The 21,811-nt window shown below is 38.2% G+C and overlaps 2 protein-coding genes across 3 annotated transcripts in view; one reads left to right on the top strand and one right to left on the bottom strand.

The window, feature by feature from the left end:
* Positions 1-12,363, top strand: part of zbtb20 (zinc finger and BTB domain containing 20) — a 33,618-nt gene extending 21,255 nt beyond the window's left edge. For both annotated transcript variants that reach the window (XM_023962927.1, XM_023962926.1), the window contains exon 4: positions 1,002-12,363. In XM_023962927.1, the coding sequence (XP_023818695.1) occupies positions 1,002-1,537 (536 nt within the window). In that variant the 3' untranslated portion in view covers positions 1,538-12,363. The remainder of the gene's footprint in view (positions 1-1,001) is intronic.
* A 2,826-nt stretch (positions 12,364-15,189) lies between these two features.
* LOC101163991 (ADP/ATP translocase 3) lies at positions 15,190-17,707 on the bottom strand. The gene is made up of 4 exons (XM_004076349.4): positions 17,265-17,707; positions 16,024-16,510; positions 15,801-15,941; positions 15,190-15,723 (listed from the first exon to the last, which is right to left on the bottom strand). The coding sequence occupies exons 1-4, from the start codon at positions 17,373-17,375 to the stop codon at positions 15,566-15,568; spliced, it is 897 nt and encodes a 298-aa protein (XP_004076397.1). The 5' UTR covers positions 17,376-17,707; the 3' UTR covers positions 15,190-15,565.
* Between the last annotated feature and the right edge of the window lie 4,104 nt (positions 17,708-21,811).

Here is a 21,811-nt window from a genome sequence, read left to right as displayed (position 1 = left end):
AGAACTAAAACACCCAGTCAGTGCAAATAAATTAATCTCATACACATTGCGTCAAAATAATTTATATAGCGTTTGTAGCATTTTATGCAATTAGCATGACTACAAACCTCCCGGATTTAAATAAATCTAGCCAGAAGTGTGTTACTGTTCAGGGAAAGTAAGGACGTTGGCTTCAGGGATCTAAAGTTTCTACACATTCTGAACTCAGAGGAATCTGTCATATTTTATTTTATGTGGCGCTAAGCATCTGTTTGCTGCGTTCCAGGAAAGCTTACCTTTAACCCTTGTGCTATCTTAGATGACCCCACCCTTACATTGACGTGTTATTCCTACCATGACAAAGGTGGATAAAGGTGGAAAGATTTCATGTAATCCATGGACACCAGTGAAGATCACAAATCATTGAAGAAAAAAGGTTCAGCGTACTGTCTAGTGGGTCTAGATGACCCAACTACCAATGTTAAATTGACTAGGATAGCACAAGTGTTACAGTTTGCATTAAATTGAGTTCCAAACCACACGATTTCTCAATTTGTTGTTGTTTTCAAATCTTCAATAAAAAAGACACTGTGGGGATTTTCACATAGCAGCACCAGGAGCCCAATAATATTTCATGAAATTGACCACACGGTGCAGATTTTGGCGTTTCAGAGAAAGCTCATAGCAAGTTGGCTGTTTACATGATGAACAGATGGAGCTACATTAGCTTTAAACAAAGAAATGGAAATAGAACGGCGAGGTTAAGATGCAACAGAGTTTTCCCAAGAGGGAAGCGAATATGACACATTTATTTCTAAAACAGAGGCTTCGCTTTAACATTTAGTAAGCTCAAAGCTTGTTGAGGTTTGAATACTTGCAAGCATGGCAACGGGGTTACTTCATAAGATTTTAATTGACATGTTCAGATGTGATTGTCTTAAAATATGGAATGTTCCCTTTTTTTTCCATTGGGTACTCTTACTATCTTTTAATGCTCCTCTTTTCTTTGCATGAACATCCAGGTGAGAAGCCTCATCAGTGCAGCATCTGCTGGCGCTCGTTCTCCCTGAAGGACTACTTAATTAAACATATGGTGACACACACGGGGGTTCGGGCATACCAGTGCAGCATCTGCAACAAGCGTTTCACCCAGAAGAGCTCTCTCAACGTCCACATGCGGCTGCACCGTGGAGAGAAGTCCTATGAGTGCTACGTCTGCAAGAAGAAGTTCTCACACAAGACCCTGCTGGAGCGGCACATGGCTCTGCACAGCACCGCCAGCGCCATCACCGGGCTGTTGGGCAGCGCAGGTACACCGGTCCCCGTCTCCATTCCCATGCCGATGGCTGTTCCCGAGCCCGGTGCTGGAGTGGTGGCCCTGGCCATGCCAGCAAGCGGAGGTGCTGGAGTCGGGGCCGGGGTTGGAACAGGAGTGGGTGTAGCTGCAGAGGCGAGCTGCCAAGAAGGGACCACCTACGTGTGCTCCGTCTGCCCTGCCAAGTTCGACCAAATGGAGCACTTCAATGACCACATGCGAATGCATGTCTCCGATGGATAAATACAAAAACTTCTTAAAAAAAAAAAAAAAAAAGAATGACAAACAAAATGGCACTAGATTTTCTTTTCTTATGTTAAGGTATGAAGAGTTGAGTATAGACACTGGCACATTAAGTTTCCCAAAAAGATCTTTTTTTTGTTGATTTCTTTATTCTGTTGTTCTAAAAGAAAAAAAAAGATGGTGGCCTTAAGGCTTAGTAGTTTGATATTGATCTACTGGATGGATCCTAACTACAGGCCTCTAAATGTATGCTTTCCTAAAATACTGATTTATGTGTTGAACACTACCGAAAGGCCTACGAAAAAAACACATACACACAAACACACCTTTAGGCTAGAAACGTCTGAATGACTTTAAATGAGAAAATATGTTTGTGTATTTGAAAGTGTCTGTCCAAGCGTGTGTGTGTGTTTTTGTGTGTGTACATTGCCATGAGGCATAAAATCATGGCTGTTGTGAACCCATACTGACCAGTTTGGAAACTTAAAGATGTCCAAGCTTACTGTGGTATAATTTACAACAATAATTTAAGATTAAAAAAAAAATCTTAGGTTGGGCTACATTTTCCCTCTAAAAAATACTGATGATCACACGATTGCCTTCTTATATAAAAAAAAGGATTGTAGTTAATTTGACACTGGGTTTTATTTATTCCTATGGTATTAAGGGATTATAATGCAGCTGTTGTCATGGTACCAATTTTAGTCATTTTACTGAAATATAACTTCTTTTTGGGGGGTGATGGGGAAAACTATTCCTCGTTTTTTTAATATCGTCCATGCATTGAATGGTCAAGTTTACTAAATTTTGGTGTGTTAATGAGACAGTATTTAAGCAAAAATGTTTTAATTTTTTTTTTTGTCCTGGAGTTTGGAGTTTAGCGTATTTGTATACACTGCCACTTCATTTCTGAGAAGACTGTTAAGGCTAGTGGACCTCTTCCATTTCTAAACACCTGAAAAGAGGAACAAGATCCTTCCTTATTGAGCCTTTTACATTCACAGTAATGGCATTTCTTGAGTATGCGACTAAACCCCCTCCTTCATAATTGCTGCTCCTCAACTTGCACCAACTGTTATGGGAAAGAAGATTGGAAAAGAACCGATTTGTCACTTTAGCTATTGTTGTTATTAAGTAGCCTGCATGAGTTTAATCCTATAATTGAATTACAATTTAAACGTAGGCTGTTGTTGATTGGAATTGTGTTGTAAAAGATGGGATAATTTCATTCTAATCAAATTTAAAATTAAAATAATTGCCACCTTGATCCTGGAAGGCCTGTATAACCTGTTCATTACGACTGTGCAGCTATTTTAGCAGGTGGGAACTAAGTGCATTACTCACTGTGTGCTGGCTCTCCCCAAAGGCTCGAATGGCATGCAGTGTTTTGAAAGGAAATACAGTCTAAGTAGCTCCGTGGATCAATAACCCCACTGTTTTACGGTTACACAAGTTGCAGATGGACAGTGTGGACAATAGCGTACATTCCTGACGATTCGGACACGTCGGTTTCGGGTGCTCGTTGTGTGCAAGTTAGTCATCCATCCTTCACATCACATATGTGGAACTATTTTTTTTTATATGTAATACTTTTAAAATTTTTGATTCGCTCTTTATCCAAAGTAGATCTCACACACACACACACTGACACACACACACACACATGCAACTGCCTGCAACTGCAGTCTGAACTGCCATTTGCCTGCTTTGAGTGGGTAAACCAGTTTAGCAGTTGTAAAAGTTAAGAAAATAACCAACTGCATGCAGGGGTCTTCAAAAGACCTGCTGTAAAAAGAAAAAAAAAAGAAGTGCTGTTTTGCACATTTTTTTTAAAAAAAATGCCTGTGCTTACTATTTAATCGTTTTTCCTTAAATTTAACTTTCTTTTATTAAGTTTTAAAAGAAAAAAAAATCTTTTTTTTAATCTAAGTGGACTGCATTATTTTCTTGCATATATGTTGCACTGCTTTAACCAATAAGTGCACTACTGTTAACAGAGATATAGTTTTAGAAAATATAACTTTTGTTTCAGTCTAACATTTGGTCATAGAGTTCACCTGTAGTAGAAAAAGAAACTTTTTTTTTTTCCTGAGTTCTTCGAAAAATATTTCTGCTATTCTTGGCTTTCGTTATTGCTTGCTGTTACCTACGAAATATTCTCGTGCCGTGTTAATACAAGTTTTATTTCAGTCTTCAGATGTGCTCCTCTGTGGTTGAGTTCCTCTAAGGAATCCGTTCCCTATAAGAGATTATTTACGTGCATTTCTTTGGAAATAGTTTCTTAAGAGAACATCCAAACCAAACAACAGAAACAAAGAAACAGCAACAGTAATAATAAACCAACTCCCGTCCAACTCGGTTGGCCCAGGTGATAATAATAATAACGATCATATTAATAATGAAACATTTCTAACGTGTGTGTGCGCGCTACATAAATGTGTCCTTCAAGGACTTTTTGTGGATTTTTAAAACTTTGTGGGAAGGTGATGGAATGCAGCTTCTTTGATACGTGTCTGTCACTCGTGGTGTGTGTTCCTCTGTGTTTTTAGGTGTGCGAGTGTCTGTGTGTGATAAATAGCCTAATCAAATAGTTGAGAAGTGGAATATCACACCTGTAGGGCTTCCTTTGCAATATGCAGCGCAGGCACCACGTGAAGCAGCTCTCCAAAACCCTTATTGTGCTCAATACGGCACCTGCGGCATTCGTTCGGAGGGGGGACTGTGAGAGTCCCGATGCTGTTTTTCTTTTTTTAATACTGTCTTGCAGAACGACAGTCAAGCAAAGAGCGTTTGAGGCTCCGGCGGAGATTCCTGCATTCTGACCCATCCAGGAAATTAAAAAAAAACTGCGTTGAGGTCAGTCCTGAGAAAGCGTAGCTCATTCTTGAACATTTGATTGGGCCCCGTCTCTGTGATGTGCATACAAGCCTGAACTGTACGGTTGCTGTTTGTAGCTGTTGTTGCCAGTGGGTGGGTTGGGGGGCAATATTGCTGCATGCTAATGCTATATTTGTCTCTACACGGCACGTGGAGGGTAATCTCATGCCTTAACAGACCATGCACTAAATAGAATATGTAAGCAACTGCCGAGATCTTTTTTTTGTTTTGTTTTGGATTTTTTTTTTCCAACAGTATTGCTGCATGTGGGGCACACAGCTCATGACGTTTGTTGTGCGTTCAAGTTCAACACTGCCAAACCGACAGCATCACTTCCTGAACAGCAAAGGCAGAGACGATAATCTGAACTCGGTTCAGTGTAATAAAGTGTTTTCAGTCATCTAGCATTCCTTCATGGCACCTAAATTTTTACATATTTTGTGTGAACACATTTATGACATGCACTATTGACTGTAGCTAGACGAGTACAACCAGCTTTGTGATGTCATTGGTCTAAATAGTAGGTTAAGTAGCTCGATGTTGGTTTTTTGAACTGTTTGATTTCACGATGAATCTATCAGCTGTTTCTCTATCACGTTTTGTTTTGGAAAGACTAAAGTAGCCAATCTTTAATGTGATCTGGGTGAGGGCTAACTGCTTCATCAGCTGACTTCCTGTATAGTAGGAAGATTGACAGCAGAGCAGCCTTGAAAAGGAGTTTTTGCTCCGATGCGTCAGAAAAAGCACCCCTCTTGGTCCAGTGTTAGCCTCACATACTCTTCACTGTCCATAGTTATTATATATATAGATATATATAATATTTATTACTTCTATTGCTTCGGCTACTTGTGGTGGTGCTTAACTCTTCTCTCAGTGTTGCGAAAAGTTGGTTTAAAAAGTAGGTGCACCATTATCCAGAAAGATGTGTCATTTTCTCAATCGTGCTTCTTCGAGTTGTAGGTCTAGACTTTATGTTTGCAACGTGTGCGCATATTTCCCAGAACAAAACACTTTTGAAGAGTAGATGATAGCCTTGAGCCTGCAGCTGTTTTGTATTGTGTTTCGAATATATTCCTGTTTCCGTTTTGCTTATCTTAGCGTAGAGACACAGGGTCTACAGTGCATCGTTGTCCCTCTCGCAGTAACTCGGATTCATATAGTTGTTTCAGAATTCCTCCTGCTTTCTTTTTACAAATTTTGTGTCTTCGCCAATGCTCATGTGGGCGTGGATCATAGCTTTAAGCTACTGGAAAACAAATAGTTATTTTTCACCTTGTATCATATATATTTATATATATTCATATATGCTTTGTGTTGAAAAGAAATCAAGAACTAAAGGGGTGAGGGTCTTTCTTGGCGAGGAACAGGGTCATTTTATTCTGAAAAGCATCCGTCTGTCGTTCTTTCCGTCTGTCTCCACGCGTTTCGAAGTCGGATATCCATTCAGACAAGTCACAATGTTAAAAGTCAAAAACACGCCAGTCAGATGACACTTCACTGCATTTTTTTGTCCTTCAGCAGTAGGCATAAGAGATGAGTTTCTTGCAAATATTCTATATATATTTTAAGTACAACCGTCTCCACACATAAAGACTACATTTTTCAGAGAGTTTGATGAAATTGTTACTGCAGCTAGAGTATACAATACCTTGTAGGATATAGAGAATAAGCCTGTCAAGTGCCTATCAGTGCATACAGCAACTATACAGAATATTCATAGTTTTTCTCTCCTACATCGCACAAATACAGTATATACACAGTGGACTATTTAAAAAAAACAAAAAACTATTTATGCTATAACTGCTAAAAAAAACTGTGGTGGTTGTGTGTAAGAGAACCCTTTAAAATGCCAGAAATGTTTTATTCCTATACAGTGAAATCTACATCAGCAAGTTTTATTTATTATTTATTTATGATGGTTAGTCTCAGTTTAGACCATCTGGAGGATTCAAAGATTTAATGGGCAGTCACAGCCTCATGTGAATCAAATATGCAAATGCATTTCATAGTCTTAGACTGAAACTGTTATTCAAAGTAGACTTTTTTTTTTTATTCTACTTTTTGTCTTTTTCTTGATTTTTTGGCCATGAGCAAACAAGCCATAAACTGGACCAGACTGTGTTCGGGGTGACAGGACAGTGTGCGGGCAACAGAGGGAGCCACTTAGCAGGTGGAGGAGGTGACGTTTGACCATCTGCTTGTCACACTGGACAAAAATCCAAATTTACCCCTTCTCTTAAAAAAAAAAAAAATCTATTTTGTTTTGTGGCATTTTTAAACTGTAACAACACAATACGTGGAGGACAGGAGCTGCTTCGATTGTTTTTGAGTGAACGCCATCACAGGGTTAGAAGGAAAGCTGCAGCTTTGCTGCAGTTTGTGTCAAAGTTCAACCTGTGCTTTGGTAAGATCTAATTAAAGCCCAATTTGGCTAGCAAAATCATTACGAGTGCTTTGCCTTTAAGAAAAACTAGCTGTGTAAATACAGCTTCACATTTTAAAGCATAGACAAAATGCAATGTGAGGGACAGAAATGAACATATTTAATAAACAAATGCTGGACCAGCTGATTTTTAGAACTACAAATTGGACGAGCCGAAGGTTTTGGCTGCAGATAAACAGCTTTGAATCTACAACCGTCTTTAAGTGTTGGATGAACAACATGAAAAAAAAAAGGCAAATATGGTAGAGTTAAAAAAATAAAGAAAAATAAAATTAAGAAGATATTGGATTTTGGGAATGGGTGGCTGCAGGATGAAAGGTATTGTGATGGCTTATTATTCTGTCCCCTGTGGACTAATTACCACAGTTTTCTCTCTTGCCTTCTCCAGCTTAGTTGCTCTGCCAGTTTCGTGGAGGGGTGCACTTTTTAATTATACCACTGTTGTTAAGTTAGTTGTCCAAAAAAATAAAATAAAACCAAAAAAAATACAATTTTTTTTTTTTATTAAATAAAATAAAAACAAATTTATAAAAAATCCCAACCATGCAGAAAACCCAAAGCAAGTGACTGCATTCACTTTGAATCTTTCAATCCTCCACAGAAGAAAACAGTGATGATTGATATTGGCTTAACTGTCACACAAGTTAAATGTTAAATCAGATAAATGTAAAGGAGGCGTGGCGTCTGATTGGTACTAGAAGCGCCCTAATCAGATTTTACCGATGCCCAGATACTTTTTTTTTTTTTTTTCATTTTGGAGTTTTACAAAATGAAAGTAGCTGATTTCAAACTGCAGTAACTAACCAAATGACTTTGATCGAACAGTTACTGGACTAACCAACGTGGCTGTTTTTTGAAATGACGCCATCGTCAGGTCATCCCGATGGATGGCTGCAGCCGGAGCGTGCACCAAGCAGCTCTCTCCAGCAGGGGGCCGCTCTGGCTCGGTTTTCACCGACATTATTCTTGCTTTATCGCAAAGGCGGAAACACTGAGGCTCTTTGTGTTCTCCGTCGCTGCAGTCCGTCTGGCTTAGTTCAGCTTGATGAGACAATTACGTTTTAAAGTGTGCAGCAGCGGAACTAAAAACATGCATTCCTGTTTAAGTCCAGCACATTCCAGCTCCGAGTCTGGCCTTCGTTTTCCACACCTAACTGACCTAAAATCCCCCATCGTTTTCACTACAAAATGACTTCACTTTATTTCTTTTTTTTTTTTTAATAAAATAACATGTCACACTTTAGCAAAATTTCAAAATCGTTCAATTTTATTCAAACGTAGCTGTGAGCTCACAAACCTTCTTAAGCTTTGACCACATTATTCCTCTGAGAACTGGCTCTTCACCTTGTCGGCCTCTTCTGACAGAGAGAGGCCTTTTGTCACCACCACACTGGCTGCAGTCCCAGCCAGCACGCTCTCTGCCATCACCGCAGCCTTCCATTCATGAGGCCATGCCAACCATTAGGAAATACTTTTTAAAAAAAAAAACTAAAAGCTGTACAAGACAATGTTTGTTTTGACAAACCAAAGACCGGTTAGGATAATCTCAGTTTTCAGAGAACTTTTTAAATGTGTGTGAGGTTCATGCGATCAGACTCGATTGCTGCAGTTGTGTTTTCGTTTTCCTTCTCTCCGCAGAGTGCTTGTGAAATATCTGTTTCGTCTGTTTAGCTGTTTATAGTTTCGTGCTTGTGTTTAGACCAAAATAGATTTTTTTTGAAAAATAAAAAATGCAACAAAACATCAGAAACGAGTGGGACATGGTGGCTGTGACGTAAACTTTGGCATGTCAAAAGATCTTTACAATTGTAAATGTTGCATTTACTCCTGGAAAAAAAAAATCAATGATAATAATACTTGGTATTAATGGTGTATTTTCCACACACAAATTTTGACAAATCATTGTGTATATTTTCTCCTTAAATCTTAAAAACTTCTTTGTTCAATTTCTCTTTTTTTTTTGTTTTAGTTTTTATTCACATCCTCCAAATTTTGGCACTGTCTGTCAAAAAAGGCTGTGTCTGAAAATACTAATCTGACGTTGTGACTTAAACTAGATTACATTTAGCCCTTTTATACTTGAGATGGACCAAGATGTTAAGTTTGCACATATTTGTCACTTCTTTATTTAAGCCAAAAAACAAAACAAAATTGAAAACTTCACATTTTCAAAAATTCAAGTAAAAACTCTAAAAAGCATTGGAAGAAGCAGCCGTAACAGGATGAAACTACATCTATGAAACCAAACTGTAAAACGGACCATTGCTGTTATAATTGCTTTAATTAGTAAGACATCACCTGAAAGGAAAAAGCATTAGACAAGACAATAAAAAAGGTCAATTATTTTTCGGTGAACCTGCTGCTGTACTCCTCGTAGTTTTAAAATTAGGAACTTACTTTCATTCAGGCCTTGTTTTGTTCCTAGTTAGCATTAAAAAACCAGAATAATCAAAAAGGAAGCTTTTCTTTGGCTTTATTATGACTTTTTTTTTTTTTTTTTTTACATTTTTCTGGCTTTTTTGCAGCCAGTTATATGTAGAGGCTTCTAAACATGCACTTGAGTTGAACAATGAGCTCTGCTTATAAACATGTGTATATCTTGTTTGGCTTTTGTTTTTGTTTTGTTTTTTCTTCCACCCTAAATATTAGCGCGATAGGATTAATTTTTTGTTGGTTTTTTTGGGTTATTTCCCTCCAAATTAGTTCTTGGATAGATTCTGAACTGGGCAGAAGTCGAGCTGTTGTGGTTAAAGGTTGTTAACATCACATCTAAGCAACCCTGAAATATATGCTGCAGTAATGTGTGTTCAGTTTGTTTTTGATAATTTATGCTCCAAGTTGGTTTGTATTTTATTATTATTATTATTGTTGTTGTTGTTATTGTTGTTCTGAAACAAGCTTGTTTTAAATGTACTGACTGCTGTTTTGAAATAGGGGATAAATTTTTTTTTTTTTTTTTTTTTCTGTGTGTGCAAGGACGTTTTTTTTTTTCTTTTCTTTTTTTAATGATTTGTCAAACACTGGACCGGGGAAAGTTTTCCAACATTTCTAAGTTGAGAGATGTAATTTACAGACGAAACTGCACAGATGACACCTGTTAGCCCAGACGAAGGCGTCCTCCCAGCTGCACCAGGGAGAATGACATCCAGATGCTGAAATCCTCAAAGTAGGACTCATCTGGATGGAAAAGGTTTTGGAATTTGTCGCTTCTGATTGTGGGATTAGTTCAACACGATGCAAAATACTTTTAGTGCTTTTTTTCCTTCCAAAATGTTGCATGGCAGAGACTGGGGATGGCGGGATTTATTTTTAAACAGGAAAAAAACCATGAAAAGGGATTCCACGCCCCAGATTGCCAGTTTCCCCAGTCATCTGGTACGGTCTTTGCCTTGGTGGGACATATCATCTCATCACACCAAAACACCACTTCTCAAACCAGATAAGAGATTTGCACTAGACTAATTTTGGTCTTCTTCTATCAAAAGCAATATGATTAACTCAACACATTTCTGAACCTTAGTATGGCAGGATTGTCAGTCTCCACATTGGGAAAAAGCTGATTTAAAAAAAAAAAATGGTGACGTCTGACAATTTTTGTATTCCAAGGTACAGAATCAGCTGCCTTTTTCAGTACACGTCCGTTCGTAGCAGGGTTGTTGTTGTTTATTTTTGTTTTCTTTTTCTTGACCCAGCGTTACCCTGAGTCCAGACAAGAGGGGCATTAAAAGTGTTGTTTCCTCCTGTGATTGCTTCTGACAAATCCCAAAACATCAAGGGTGAGGAGAGGAATGGTTCACCAGTCCGTGTTAGACGTCTCCATCGCGTAGCCTGCAACATGTTTGAAAAGAAAAACCAAGCAGTTCAACTCCGCCGTCACACGTATCCTACCCCAAAAAACCAGCATTCAAATATTTCTCCATTTAAATGTTTCAATCCCTGTCACTCGAAAGGCTTTAAAAATTGAATCTTTTTTTTAAAAAGAGAAAGAAAAAAAGCTCAAAATGAATCCAAAAACATCTTTGCCCACCAAAACGCACCGCTCTCCATCCTTTCCGCTCAGCGAGGTCACACTTGACAAACCCGCAGCTATCGGCCTCAGCGTCACTACGACGGATAAGTGTAAAAACAAAATGTCCAAAAACCCCACAGAGCATAGCTTCACCATTTCTCTCTGGATGTAGTGGCTTTCCCGTTTTCCACCTCTTCTTGGTGTTGTCGAAAAGGCGTCGCGGTTCGTCCGAATATGTCGCGTGTTAGAGGAAGCATAAGTATGTGCCTTCTTGTAATCTCCTTGGTGAGCTTGTTATTATTGAGAAGCTGAAGCCAGCCAATTGTGTTTGCACTAAAAACCAAATTGCTTTCGTGATGTAGACTATTTAAGCAAGCTTGTTACGTCACTTTAACCGTTCAGTATGCATGAGGGTAAAATTGGTAAAAAGGCTAGAGCTCTCATCTGTTGACCTGTAAACCAGTGCAGCTTAGAGGATCTTGTGAATATATCTTGGCTTGGTTTTTGCATTTAGTTCTAATGTCCATTTCTTTAGGCATCATTTTGTTCACTATTTCAACAGTAAAACATACAAACAAACAAACACACTCATATATATATAAATATATATCTATATCTCAAAATGATAACAAACCATTGATACAGCTTTGACTTTCACATGCCACAGTTTGATTTAAACAACTGCAGAAAGAGATCTTTGTTTTCCTGAATCCATGCGAGTGCACGCGAGGTCGCCTCAAGACTTTTGGTCCAATCAATTCAAAAAAAAATATTTGTATTTATTACACATTTGGCTGACAAATCGAAATGTCTTACGATGGCACCTTATACATGTCAGTCCACGTGGGTGAAAAATTATTTTAAAAAGAAAAGGCTGGCAGTGTAATATCTCGGATTTAGCACCTTACTACACCGCATGTTTTCACTTTATGCCAGTTTAGTTATTCTTCCATATTTATGATTTGAAAATGAAAAATCTCCTGTTTTGTGACATTGTTTTGTTGCCAAAGTTTGGAGGCGATCTCCCACATGTTTCCGCTTATCATTTGCTTTTCCTGCTCCTTCAGTTAAACCAACGGTATGTCACAACTTCTTATAACAGTGTGTGGAATCAATTTATCTCAGCAAACAGTATCATTACTTGCCATTTTACAATAAGCCCTGTATTTCATATATATTTACCAGTGATGTGTATTTGTTATTATAAAGAAAATAGCCGTAAAAGCTTCATTATGTTACATAATATTGTGACTTTTTTCGAAAAACTGTGAAGACTTATCTTGCATATACTTTATAAAAAAGTATTAAGCCTTAACACAAAAGACTAAAAAAAGTGTGGAAGAATAAACTGATTGTTGCTAAGTAAGGATGATTTTTGTAAATGTTACCAGCACTTTTTTTGTAATTTTCACTCTGAGGTATTGTACAAGTTCAAGCTGTTTGTGAAGTTTGATTATGAAGGAATAAAAACTAGTACTTTCCTGTACTTCACAGAAAGTCTTGTTGCTTTTTTCTTTTTCGTGTGGGTTTGTTGGAGGAGCCGAATAATAAATGGATTTTCCCGATGACTGAGAATTCGCCAAACTAGATGGGCGACGTTTGAGAAGATCTCAAATAAAAGGCCGCTGCAGATGAAACGAGGAGACAACAGCAGCCTGTTTTCAGCTCCAGTTGGAAGTCCTGTTGGAACGCATCCCGGAATGCAGCGGGCAGGAGGCAGGAAACACCCCGGATAAGCTGTGAGCTGATTAATAAATGGCCCAGTCACATTTCATTACACACCTTAAGACAATTCAGGAATGCAGACTGGAGTGTTTATGCCGTGGGAGGGGACTGATGCAGCCAAACAACAGGGAGACGCGAGTGGGTGGAGAGGTCCTGCTGTGAGGCCACGCAGCTGCTGACAGGAAGTCAGTGTTTCCTTCTCAGATATGATCAAATACGTGTCACTCAGCCGTGGGGAGAATATCCTTCTGACTGGGTAACGAACTACATTACTACTTCACATTAAAGCTCAATACTGAGCAGCTCACATTAAGACTGTGCAGCTTGTCAAAAAAAAAAAAATTATGGAGAAAAGGATCTTCAGAATATCAGTCAACATTATTCCTATTCAAAATACAATTGTTTCCATAATTCTTCCTTTCTTACATGTTTGGGTGAACAATTTGCCGTGGCACATGCTAAAAAACATTTTGCACTCACCTAGTAACCGGTGAAAACGACTGTTTAACATAGTAAACAACCCTGCCCAAGAAAAATTACCATATTGCAACAGAATAAACTGTCAAAAAAAATGAATGGGGCTTAAAAAACTAGTTCAAAATCCCCCAATGAAACCAAAACACATACCAATGGAAGTTCTGGAAGTACTATCATTGCAATGTGTAAAATTTGGCAATTTCTTCCACAATATGACAAAAAAAAACTTAATTCAACAACCACAACCAAAGTTTAGTTGACCTTTGACCTCAGGAAGAGGTCCCGAATTATCAAAAAAAAAATCATCTTTAGTACTAGCTACAAATTTAAACTCCTAGGGATATAGAGCAACAACCTCAAAAATCCATGAGCATTATTGGGAAACTCCTTAGAAAAAAATGTTAGTTTTAAACGTGCGAGCTCGCCATGTTAGTGTGGAGAACTCGCAAAAGTGGCATTCCCCTGTTGCTCGCATATTTTTCACTGGAATATTATCTAAGTGTAATACATGGAACGCAAATTCAAGATCAACAAAACAATGCAATAAATGATGTAACATATTAGGAATGCGGACGTGGTTAACAATGAACCTCCATTGCCAATAAAATCCAAAAATGTACTTTTGTGGATTCTTCTAAAAATGACAGACTTGTTTGACCAACAATACAATGTTTTTTTTGAAGATAAATTTATATTTGTAGCAATTATTCCCAGTGTTTCACACAAAAGGAAATGAGTGGATAAAGTGGAGTTTTCTATCGACTGTAAGTAAAAGCAGAATTTAGCTCAACTGGACGCCAGCAAGAAATGGAGGTCCAGAACCCAACAACTCAGAATCTAATGAACCAATGAAATGTATCACATAAAAACACAACTGCCTTAAACATGTACATCTATAAATAAATAAAATTCATAACCTGCTACTTTACATGTTGCACTTGTATATTTTAACTTTTTTGTATTTTTTATGAATGAGCATATAATCATTAAAGTATTAAGAATTTAAAAAAATGTATCCATTATAACTCATTTGGTCAAGTTTGTCTCCAAGGAACTAACACAAAGTTCATTAAATGAAGCTGTAAGTTCTCTTTATTAGCAGCTTTGTCAGCACTTTAATGAACAGATTATTTTTGCACACGACACAAACTGTTTTGGCAAAGTTGGTTGCATTTCATTGTGAGGCGTGTTTCTTTAAACAATGAGGTGTGACAACATGAACATGAAAGTTCCTCTAAATCTGAATGAAGTGATAAACGCAGCAGCTTTCATTAAGGGGACATTACGTGTCTTTAACCTGCACATCTGTTTGGGATCATTAACTGAAAACCCAACATCTGGAACTTGTCACTTAATTCTTTTGTCGTAAAAATATTTTTACTTTCTGTTTAAGCTTGTGGAAGAAAAAAAAAAAGATAGTAATGTATATTTGTTTGGAGCTAGCGCCCCCTACTGTTACCATAGAATGAACTCAGATCTCTAAGCTTGTACTTTGAAACTTCCACGTCAGGCTAACAGCAATCAGTGCTTATGTGAAGCTCATACCTGCCTTCACTGACTGTAAGGCTTCATGCACCAATGCCAATTTTTTTGGTTTTGTTAACCCATCCCAAATGAAGTGTTTTCTGCCAGGTAACGCCATTGGTTTCAGTTGTGACTAATAGAAAATATAGAACAGTATTTCAACACCCAATTCCATTCCCTCTTAGCAATGAGACTTTATGTTCACAAGGACAAATTATTCTTACATATTCAGCAAATGTACAAGCTTTCCCCTTCACTTTCATGCAACTAAATAATTAATCTAAATGTGCAAAAATGGGGCCAGTGCATTTTGCTTATTCTTATAGGGATCTTAGAAAGCAGTCGTTTCTTTTCAGATTAAATTCTTTCACCGTCTGTCTTCCTGCAGTTCAATGTCATTTAATTTGAAAAGAAAATCTAAATAAGCGTTGAATAGTATCCTAGCAACCTCATCAAAATTTCAACAGGCCATTAATTGAGGCATTTAAACTCATTTTGTGCTCTTACAGGAACATCATGAACAGTCACGCGAGTGCTTTCCACAGTCCTAGACGTGACCACGGTGAAACCAAGAAGGCTCAGCCAGATAAGCATGCGTAAATATAGCAGCTAGGTGTAATCCACTTCGTGCATTTCATTATCCAGCTCGGTGCATGTCGTGCTATGACAGTGGAGGAGACAGTCGACATCATTGTTAAGTTTGTTCCCCAGAATAGATTTATTTAAGTTGGGACCATACAAACCTATGTATTAACAGGAGGAGGTATTCATACTTCTTTATCAGGAATGACATTGGTAAAGAGGGCGTGGAACGTCTTAAAATCATAAAGTTGCACAACTGGTACAGCCATTGCCCACAGCTAAGTGGTGAGACACTAATTTGTTCCCATAAATAAGGCAGAATGCAAAGTCCATAGAAATGGAAAGTTAATACATTTAGCCAAATTGGACAGTGAGGTGACAACATGAAGAGTTAGATGACTTTCTTCAGCTCATCGTACAACACCAGCACGAAGGCGCCGCCCATGCCTCTGAGCACGTTGGACCAAGCTCCCTTGAAGAAAGCCTTGCCGCCCTCATCGCGCGCAATCTTGCGCCAGCAGTCGATGGTTCCGCTATACATGATGTCAGCTGAGGGGCAAAAAATGTGTGGTCAGAAAAAGGCACGATAGGACCTAATAGTTGTTTCGACGGAAGCAAATACTCACCTCCCTTGCGACCAGACTGCATCATCATGCGTCTACGAACAGTATCGAAGGGGTAGGAGGTCAGGCCGGCAACTGCTGTTACAGTCTGTGCAATCATCCAGCTCACCAATATGTGGGTGTTCTTTGGGTCTGGAAGCATACCTGTAAACAAAACAAAAACCTGTCAGTTTAACCAACTTTTAACAAATGCCACGCAATGCATTTGTACATATCAACTGCGTACCCTTTGCTGTGTCATAGATGCCGAAGTATGCAGCCCTGTAGATGATGATACCCTGCACAGAGACGTTGAAGCCCTGGTACAGGCCTTTGAGACCATCGGACTTGAAGATCTTTTTCAGGCAGTCGGCCAGACCCCTGAACTCTCTTTCCTGTCCTGCCTTTCCCACATCAGCTGCCAGACGGGTACGGGCAAAGTCGAGGGGGTAAACGAAGCAGAGGGAGGTGGCTCCAGCGGCGCCACCGGACGCCAAGTTTCCGGCAAAGTACCTCCAGAACTGGGTGCGCTTGTCAACCCCATCAAGGAAGACCTTCTTGTACTTGTCCTTGAAAGCAAAGTTGAGGGCCTGGGTGGGGAAGTATCTGATGACGTTGGCCATGTTGCCTCTCCAGAAGGAGAGGGCTCCCTGTTCCTTGGGGATACGGACAACGCAGTCGATGATACCTTTATACTGCTTGTCTGCTGTAATCTGCTTGCTGGCATGCTGGACCTATAATAGTGAAAGAAATGGGTTTTAATTGAAACAAGGAAGTCAGAGTCGAAGCACATGACAATCACAGACACCTTGTGATGACCTTGCCAAAGTGATAAAAGTCAGGTGGACATTTCTAACAAACGAGTATTTAACAGTAATCATCAGCAGTCAGGAGTATTGATCTAAAAATTGACCATTTGCAAACACAGTAAATTCCACTAACAGTGCTGATGGAAAATAAAGAAAATGCTGTATTTTATATTCATGTCATTGCTCTGTATGAACAGGAAAAGATGTAAAAGCTGTGTGACCCGGTATGAATCACCGGGCCGGGCACTTCTGTTCTGCGTCGCTAACATCAAATGCATTCCGTCAGAAGCCTTATCTATCTAACTCACTGCATTGATGAAACTAAACCTAAAATAAATTCATACGGAATAGGAATAGTCCCAAAATCACTAAAAAGAACAGAGTGTACCACTGTCACTACGAGCGTTTGTCCTTTGTTAGCTACGCCGGCTAAGGTTAACGCGTCAGGCTAAGCTAGCAGCCCGGCTCGTTGTAGGTCATCTCTCCTCTTTCAATGACCTCAAGCCCATAACCTCACACGTCAAAACTACTCCATCGTTTTAACACAAACACAGCGACAGACTGAAACCCTTGGGGCTTCGGGTGAGCCAGGATGCTAGGAAGTGACACTTCCGAGGAATTTACAGCAGAATTATGCAAGCTAGCCGGCTAACGAGGCGAGCCTTCCGGAAAGTTTTACCTGAAGGAGAAGCTTCACTCTTTCGATTGGGGCGACGGCTGTTTTGGATATGGCGGCGGAGATACCGCCGGCCAAGAAGTCCTTAGCGAATGAGATAGCTTGTTCACTCATGTTGCGATGTTCTTGGTCTGTCTTTCAGGTTACCAGTAAAGTCGATGTTAACCAGCTGCCTTGTTCGGCTGATGGCCTGTGCAGACGAAATGGCCGATTGTGAAGCCGCGTTACGGATTTATTTCACGAATTGCATCGCGATACTTTACGGGAACTTGAAAATTATAGTATTGGTCAATCCTCCAACGTCACCCGTTTCTCTGCCAATAAAATTCTTGAATTGTAATCCGTCAATGTGCGTAATTCGTATATTTCCAGGGCAAATCCTAAAGACACGTGAAAGTAGTGTTCCCTTTTAATTTCCACGGAATTGAATGAGCCCGTTTGCACTTCCGGTTGAGAGTCACGCGTGTTCAGTTGCGCACCCAGTTTGAACGTCTCTGATATAGGAAAAAAAGCAAGCCAACAAAAAACTGAAGAAGAGAACATGATAATAATTGATTATCATTTTGAATTTTTTATACATATCCGCATACATTATAACTTGTTTACTTTATATATTAAATATATTTATTTCATATATTCATGTATATGACATCAAAACACAAAGAAAAGCAGTTTCACTTAAACAGATAGATAGATAGATAGATAGATAGATAGATAGATAGATAGATAGATAGATAGATAGATAGATAGATAGATAGATAGATAGATAGATAGATAGATAGATAGATAGATAGATAGATAGATAGATAGATAGATAGATAGATAGATAGATAGATAGATAGATAGATAGATAGATAGATAGATAGATAGATAGATAGATCTTGCCACAAAAATAACCTGTCTCTACAACAGGTAGCCAATCTCTGTAAAATCAAAAACTTAGGACATGGTTCCAAGAGATCTAAAAACCAGGGGTCCTGCTTCATTAAAACAATGAGCTCACCTTGTCTCCATGTGTTGTAGTTCAAAATAATGGCTTTGTAGCATACACAAAAATCCCAGAATCATAATTTTAAGTTACACTCTTCAAACACAAGTTTTAATGTGTACAGATCTACATTTTGAAATACTGACATAACTCTTTTTATCCTTATATTTTTCTTATATTATTGTAATAGTTTATTTAAAAAGTGAAAAATGACTCCAATATATTTGTTTTTCGAATTTTCTTTTCATGGTAATGTCTACAAAGAATTGGAATCACTGGCATCAGCTAGATTAAACAACTTTGAGCAACAAAAATACATTATAGATGTCAGTTCTATGTTATTAACTGAGGTTAAGCTACATTTACCTGTGATAAACACTGTGATGGGAATTTTCCCCAGTAAAACGCATAATTTCATTATTTTTTTCCTGCAAACCAGGGCACCGTTCAACGCCAGATGTTTCATTTAAAATCCCTTATGTTCCTGAACAGCTGCTCTATAGACATCTTGAGTTGATGAGCACAGCTGCTGTTTTTAGACGAACTTGTGAACGTGATGGGAACAAGTGCAACAGGAATTTTTTTAATTGGACTCAGTCACCCAGTAGACTCAATTACCATGTTATACCACGTTCAGCCACTAGGGGAAGACAAAAGACAATTGTTTTTCTTGAAATCAGCCAAAAGTTTTGTCTCCACCTGTTTTTCTGAGCATAATTTTTACTATGCTGCACAGAATGGCAATGAAGGTTCTTGATTCTACAGCACGGGAGGCATTTTAATCAAAGGCAACAAATACCTGAAAGAAAGGTGGGCAAAGTGTAAGAGATGGGTTGATAGGCACCAATGGCACAATTATGAAAGTCATAGTAGAAAAGAGATCAAAAGTCAGGAAAGAAAAAATATTTTATTAATTCCTAAAGAAAAGTTCAAGAAATTCACAACAAGGATATATTTCAGCACTTAGGGTGTTGCCTTTGGGAGCAGATAGAGAATTAATCTCAATTAAAGTGTTCTGTGTTTTTGTAATCTTACAAACTAAATTTTGGTTTTAAATATTACAGATATGTTTAATTTTTTTTAATTTTATAGTTTTTATTTCATTAAAAAAATATTTAAAAAAATGTAAATATTTTCCTTGAGTGGAGCTGAGGGGTCTGCAATCTTTTAGGCTAAGAGAGCCAGTTGGTCCAGATTCTCACTGACCAAAACTCAGCGAGATACTCAAAGTCCCACTTCAATGTTTATAAAAATCCTCTTTCTATAAGATTTGTTGGCAATTAAGTCATTAATTTCATTGCAATTCAATTAAATTTTATTTCTACAGCCCAAAATCACAACAGCAGTCGTCTTAATGGGCTTTGTCCCGGTAATTGTAAAGTACGTATAAAATCATAACGATGATGAATACACAGAATGCAATAGGAAAATTCTAAACTGAACTAACTAAACAGACTAAACTAAACTGGGCATCCCTGCCCTTGGATCCGCCTTCGCAGTATGGAAAAACTCCTAAAAAAACGGATTCCGGAAAAAAACAAAAAAATTATTACTGTGTTGGATTTTTCTACAGCAATTTTAACTTGCTTTATTTTTACAAGCTCTGTTCAAAATAAAATACAATTTGTGTCAAATAAGATCTTCCTGCTGCAGCAAATTTAGTTGAATAAAAGTGCAAGAAAGCAAAAAAAGAAAAAAGAAAAAGAAAAGGACATTTCTATTATTACAAATTAAGTGCACCATCATGCTTTTTTTTGCCTTTTATTATCAGATTTGGTCCAGAATTCAATTAAATAAATAAAAAATCTATACATTTAAATGACATTCCATACTTAAAGAACTTTGTTTCTGGGCAGCAACTAAACACTGCTGTGTCAGAGAAGATGGCAATATGGGCTTGTTGTGTTATGTTATATTGTTATTCTAATAAAAATACATATTAAGGCTTTTATTATTATTTTGTTCAATATACTGTTAAAAATCTAAACATTACTGATAAAACTTGATAAACAAATGAACAACAAAGAGATGTTTTTTTATTTTTCCTTAATTAGTATTATTGTCAGGGCTGCACGGTGGCACAGTTGGACCTTCTTGCCTCATAGCAAGAAGGTCCCCGGTTCAAGTCATGGCTGGGGGGTTCTGAAACAGAATCACCAAAGGACCTTTCTATGTGGAGATTGCATGTTCTCCAATAGCATGCATGGGTTTCCTCTGGGGATTCCGGCTTCCTGCCACCATCCAAAAACATGCGTCATAGGTTAATTGGTTACCCTAAATTGTCCCTAAACACGTGAATGTAAGAGTGCATAGGAGGTGTGTGATTGTGGCCCTGCGTCAGACTAGCAACCTGTCCAGGATGTCCCCTGCCATCACCCATGAGTAGTCGGGATAGACTTCGGCAGCCCTGTGACCCCAAAAGGGACAAAACGGGTTTAGAATTATTATTACTGTTCTTCTTCTTGTTGTTGTTATTCTTCTTCTTATTATTATTATTGATTTCAGTTGTTTAGGCTTTTAAAAAGCTTCGGGGAAGTTATGGTTTTTGACCTCCTGCTAGTGCGCCATGTTGACCACATGGGGGAGCTGTTGAGACGTGATGACAGTGGTAACACAAAACGGGAAAAATCCTGCCTGAGATCAGTCAACCTGTGAAGCTGGAGGTGGGATGCACTGAATTAAAACTTAACCAAAGTCACTCTAGGGGAAAAAAAAGTTGTAAAATATGTGGTCACACGATTCAACACTTAATCTGAGGTTAAAAGGTAAGTGGAAAAGGACAGTTTTAGTCAGACTTTGAGTGACACGTCCCCTGCAGCACCCCATTAAGTGACTTTCTTTATTTTGTTCATTTTAATGACAGCCCCTGTCATTTTTCTCATTGCTGCTGGTGTGTGCAGTCAAACAGAGAGAGTGCATTCATCTAGTAATCCTGCTATCTATTAATTAGCCAGGACTGAAGATCAATTGTTTCACTTTGTGAAGCTGCTTCACTGAGAAGGAAGTTCAAATCACTTCTCATAAGTAAAATTAACAGTAAAGTGTTTTTTTCCCCCTACGCTTTCAAGCAGACTTATAAGTGAAAAGATTGAAGGGAGCAGTATTTTTTCTTCCTCAAAAACCAAATATATTTTTTGGAACCAAAACTTTAAAGAAAGCATCTTTTTTTTTACACCATGATGCACAAAAGATAAGAAGAATACAGATCTTGGGGTTCCAAAGGAAAAATTTTGAATTCAATACATTTCTATTTGAATGAACGATTCACAAGGTTTGCAAATAAGGGTTGAATTGAAAAAAAAAATCCAGATTAAAGGAATGCTCAGCTGGAGCGTCAGTGCAGAGAAGTGGAACTAACGGTAACTAAGGTGAGAGAAACTGATACTGAACCACAAGGGTATTTTAGATTAAAAATACTATGCGTAGAAAAAAAATAACTTTCCTGTTTTAAGTTAAAAATCCACTCATCCAAAGGACCTTATAGGCTGAATTAAACAACAAAAAACACTGTAAGTCTTTAAAACATATAAAAATGTCCACTTTAGAGAATTATAATGCATCC

The sequence above is a fragment of the Oryzias latipes genome, chromosome 14, assembly GCF_002234675.1.
Source record: "Oryzias latipes chromosome 14, ASM223467v1".
Taxonomy (NCBI): domain Eukaryota; kingdom Metazoa; phylum Chordata; class Actinopteri; order Beloniformes; family Adrianichthyidae; genus Oryzias; species Oryzias latipes.
The sequence above is the reverse complement of the archived record's forward strand: the minus strand, read 5'-3'. Positions and strand labels throughout refer to the sequence as shown.